The following is a 4999-nucleotide window of genomic DNA, read 5'->3' as shown; positions in this document are numbered from 1 at the left end:
GGTGCCTGCAAACACAAGAGCATTCGCTGATGACAAGAGAGCATTCACTGATAACAAGAGAGCATTCACTGATAACAAGAGAGCATTCGACGACGTCCTGACGACACTGCCGGTAGAAGAGATGCTTCGTCGGTGGTGCCTGCAAACACAAGAGCATTCGCTGATGACAAGAGAGCATTCGGCGACGTCCTGACGACAATGCAGGTAGAAGAGATCCTTCTATATATGCTCTATCGCTCTCTCTATTTATCTTAGTTACTATTATATTATATATATATATATATATATTATATATATATTATATTATATTATATTATATTATATACCTTATCACTGAGAAGTCGTCGATGAAGAACTTGACCCGGAAGTACATCGTGAAGGTCGGGGTCACAGTCTGACCTTTGCTCGGCGTCTTCCAGTCAGGTGGCGCCACCTTCGATAGCTTCACGTTCTGCTCGACGAAGATGTGTTCGCCGTCTGCGAGTCAAAATTAGGTCGTCATCGTTAGCAATGCCCGCACTAATTAAGTTGCTTAGTTCACGTTAATTAGGTCATTGTCTGCTACCGGCCGACCGACCGATCGCTCGGCTACCGGGGGCCGAAAAAATTACCTGCGCGTGAAAAAAGTCGTGAGAAAATCAGAAAAGTAGTCCCCCCGCGACCGCACCCCACGCACCTTTCAGGTACGATACGCCGAAAAAGTAGTTCTCGGCGAGCGACTCGTGGCGTGATACGGCGTCGAAGATCTGCTTTCCCGTTGCGTCGACGTCGCAGCAGATGCCGATCCGTCGTCCCGTCAGCATCACCACGACGACGCTGCGCTGCCTCTCCTGCCGCTGCTTCTCGTTCTGTAACGAGCGTAACGAGCGAGCGCCTAATTAATGTATCAGCGCACGCGCAGTACGTTCTCCTAGATAAACTAGTGTGTCCTATATAAACTACATAGATATGCTTATACCTTATATCTGTGACTTAAGTGAAATGGCAAATGCACTCTTTATAAATCATCTACGATCATCAATAATCAATAATCTATGATCACTAATAATCAATCATCTACAATCACTAATAATCAATCATCTATGATCATCAATAACCAATCATCTATGATCATCAATAATCAATCATCTATGATCATCAATAATCAATCATCTGGAAGATGAAGCCAGTAGCGGACTTCTCTATGGTAACGTCGAATGTGTTGTCTGCAATGATGCATCATCCCGAATGAGCTCCTCAGTCTCCACAATGATGACAGGTGGTGGGATAGAGATGGAGGATGGAGGGAGATGAAAGATGAAGCCAGTAGCGGACTTCTCTATGGTAACGTCGAACGTGTTGTCTGCAATGATGCATAATCTCTAATGAGCTCCTCAGCAGCAGCAACAAAAGACTAGAAGATGGGAGGATGGAGAAGGAAGACAGAGGAGGAAGACCGAAGAGGAAGCCAGTAGCGGACTTCTCTATGGTAACGTCGAATGTGTTGTCTGCAATGATGCATCATCCCTAATGAGCTCCTCAGTATCAGCAACAAAAGGCTGGAAGAAGGGGGAAGATGCGGATGGAGATGGGAGATGGAGGAGAGAAACGAGGGATATAGAAGATGGGTGAACCACAACTTCTAAACTTTCTTCTCGTGATTTCACAACCTTTAACCGCGGTCCTAACCCGACGTTAATACGCGCACGATGTAAATCTCATCCCGTCGCCGGCGGCAACGACCACGCGCGCGTGCGGGGGGGGGACCTGCTTACCGTCGTTGATGAATGAGTAATGTTCGTTCTCGTTGCGTTCTCCCATCGCGCCTCGCCGCTCATCCCCCGTCGTCCGCGTCGTCGTCGTCGCCACGGGGGATGAGTCACGATCTACACAGGAAGCAGACGAAGAGGAGAGGTTAGCGACTGGGCGCGAGCAGCGCCACCTATATGTTAGCTACCAGGCGCTAGTGGTGCCACCTATATGTTAGCTACCAGGCGATAGTGGTGCCACCTATATGTTAGCTACCAGGAGTGGTATAACTTAAATAAATAAATGAATCGTACAATCAATCAAACTGATCAATCAACCCAAATCAATCAAGAAATCAACCAATCAATCAAACTAATCTAGCAACCCAAATCAATAAAGAAATCAACCAATCAATCAACCCAAATCAATCAAGAAATTAACCAATCAATCAAACTAATCTAGCAACCCAAATCAATCAAGAAATCAACCAATCAATCAAACTAATCTAGCAACCCAAATCAATCAAGAAATCAACCAATCAATCAAACTAATCAATCAACCCAAATCAATCAAGAAATCAACCAATCAATCAAACTGATCAATCCACCCAAATCAATCAAGAAATCAACCAATCAATCAAACTAATCGTCGCTGCGGGGAGGGGTCCCGATCTACACAGGAAGCAGATGAAGAGGAGATGTTAGCTCACCATCACTAGTCATCTCAAATAAATCAAATAAAGACTGGCCTGCAGCATTGTTTAATGTTTAATTAGTTTAATTAGTAACTAAATAATGCTGAGGAAGAAGGACTACAGAAAGTAGAACTACAGCAGGGGTACAGGGAGATTTAATGTTTAATTAGTTTAATTAGTAATTAAAAAATGCTGAGGAAGAAGGACTACAGAAAGTAGAACTACAGCAGGGGAACAGGGAGATTTAATGTTTAATTAGATTAATTAGTAATTAAAAAAATGCTGAGGTAGAAAGACTACAACAGGTGTACTACGGCAGTCACGAATTTTCTATGGTGCATGTTTGTAAAAATTTTGTTCCATTTTTTTTCATGAATAGTAAGTTCTAACGATAGTAAGTTCTATAGTTCTATAGTTCTATAAGTTCTATAGTTCTAATGAATAGTAAGTTCTAACTGTAACCTCAAATTCGTACCTGATGAGATTGTTTCTCAACTAGTTAAAAATCGAAAAAACCTCGGCGATTTGATATATTGATCACGACATAAAATGCTTGCTAAGGGCTATGTATGAGTCACGAGTGTTTGTTCACATCAAACGGAATAGCAAAATAGGAAGTATAATGCAGCAATTTAACCATAAACAGTGAACAGAATCACTTATTTTGTGAATAAGTGGACATTTTATTATTTACGGTGACGTAATCACTTTAATAACGCAGGCTAGCGGGAGTGTACGCAGAACACGCTCGTAAACACAGCAGCAGTAGCAGCAGCAGCAGCAGTAGCAGCAGCAGCAGCAGTAGCAGCAGCAGCAGCAGTAGCAGCAGCAGCAGCAGCAGCAGCAGTAGCATCAGTAGCAGTAGCATCAGCAGCAGTAGCAGCAGTAGCAGCAGTAGCAGCAGCAGCAGCAGTAGTAGTAGCAGTAGCAGCAGCAGCAGCAGTAGTAGCAGCAGCAGCAGCAGCAGCAGTAGCAGCAGCAGTAGTAGCAGCAGCAGAAGCAGCAGCAGCAGTAGCAGCAGCAGTAGCAGCAGCAGTACTATCTGCAGCAGCAGCAGCAGCAGCAGCAGCAGCAGCAGCAGCAGTAGCAGCAGCAGCAGCCGCTCGTAATGAGATGCGGGGTGGTTAATGAGATGCATGCGACGACCCCCCATCGGCATGCAGAGGTGGGGGTGGGGTGAAGTGTGTGTGTGTGTGTGTGTGTGTGTGCGTGCGTGTGTGTGTGCGCGTGCGTGTGTGCACGTGCATGCATGCGTGCGTGTGTCTGTGTGCTGATAATAGAAAATGAATGCATTATTTAATGACCTATGAATGCAGAATTTATGATCTATAACTAACATTATTAGCTATATAAACGAACAAACATTATAGCACCAAGCAAGAGAAATATTTTATGATGATTACTACCCGAGAAAAGATTTTCAATAAAAGGAATTTTTCAAAGTTATAATAATGTTTGTAACATAACAGCGTATTCAGTTTGCTGGCAACATAATGGAAAATCGTGTCGTACGTTTTAGTCTGTATCTCCGGATTGCGGGTGTATACGAGGAAACGATTTCGCACGATGCTAGGCGAATGTACCGTGTACGATTTGAGCTCAAGTTGGTTGAGTTACTAACCGTAAATAGTAAGTAAATCGTAGGTATTCTAAGGCTAGTAAATGACGAATTTCCCTTGTTTATTGAAGTCACACTCCTTCCCTATTATCTACTCCTGATTACATGCATACTTGCAACCCAGGGAAAACATATTCCAAACAGTACTAGTCAAGAATAAAATCAGAACTACGAGAATCTCATTAAAATCGAAAGAAACGTGTACATGTGGAGTTGGCGTACTACAAGTAACGATATCATAAGGATTTTTTTCGATGGAGTTTTATAAGTAGGACTAAATCTCACGACCAAAAAAGAATCGAATCGAACTGATTCATTCTGACGGTGGCGCTCCCCCCCCACGTAAAACAAGAGAGCACTCACTCTGCGGCACGACGCCGTTGCCTTTCTCAATCAGCAAGGTCACGACGTCGCCTGTCCGCTGCAACACAAGCACCACGTCGGGGTGACTCATGCCGACGATGCTGGCGCCATCTACAGCGAGGATTTTGTCGCCTGGAATGAAAAAAATAGCCGTCATTTGATTCAGTTTTTTTATTGTTTATTTAGGTTTTAATTGTTTATTTGAATAATCATCGTTTATTTGGGTTTTTATTATTTATTTTGGTATTCATTGATTATTTGCGTTTTTATCATTTATTTGGATAATCATCAGTTATTTGGGTTTAACACCAAATAACGAACCTCGACGCGACAATCACTGCAGAACATTGGGAACAACGCGAGAACGTATGGATGAACAACTCACCGACTTTGATCCGACCATCAAGGTCGGCAGCACCGTTGTTCGGCAGAGACTTGATGTAGATTCCCTGAACGTTGCTCGAACCCTGCGAACGTACAGGCAACGTTAGAACAATGTAAGAACAACGATACTACGCGTGGCTCAAACTCTCTCTCTCTCTGTCTCTCTCTCTCTCTCTCTCTCTCTCTCTCTCTCTCTCTCTCTCTCTCTCTCT

General features: G+C 43.6%; 1 protein-coding gene across 1 annotated transcript in view; it reads right to left on the bottom strand.

Annotated features, from left to right (window-relative positions):
• The window catches only part of LOC106806156 (tyrosine-protein phosphatase non-receptor type 13-like), a gene marked incomplete at its 5' end in the record, with an annotated part of 41206 nt that extends 36336 nt beyond the window's left edge, over nucleotides 1-4870 (bottom strand). The window contains 3 exon segments of the mRNA XM_014808017.1: nucleotides 1755-1865; nucleotides 4404-4535; nucleotides 4789-4870. Of these exon segments, the coding sequence (XP_014663503.1) occupies nucleotides 1755-1865; nucleotides 4404-4535; nucleotides 4789-4870 (325 nt within the window).
• Between the last annotated feature and the right edge of the window lie 129 nt (nucleotides 4871-4999).

Source organism: Priapulus caudatus, unplaced genomic scaffold, assembly GCF_000485595.1.
Source record: "Priapulus caudatus unplaced genomic scaffold, Priapulus_caudatus-5.0.1 Scaffold145, whole genome shotgun sequence".
NCBI lineage: Eukaryota > Metazoa > Priapulida > Priapulimorpha > Priapulimorphida > Priapulidae > Priapulus > Priapulus caudatus.
Note: the sequence above shows the minus strand (reverse complement) of the source record. Positions and strands in the feature narration are given on the sequence as shown.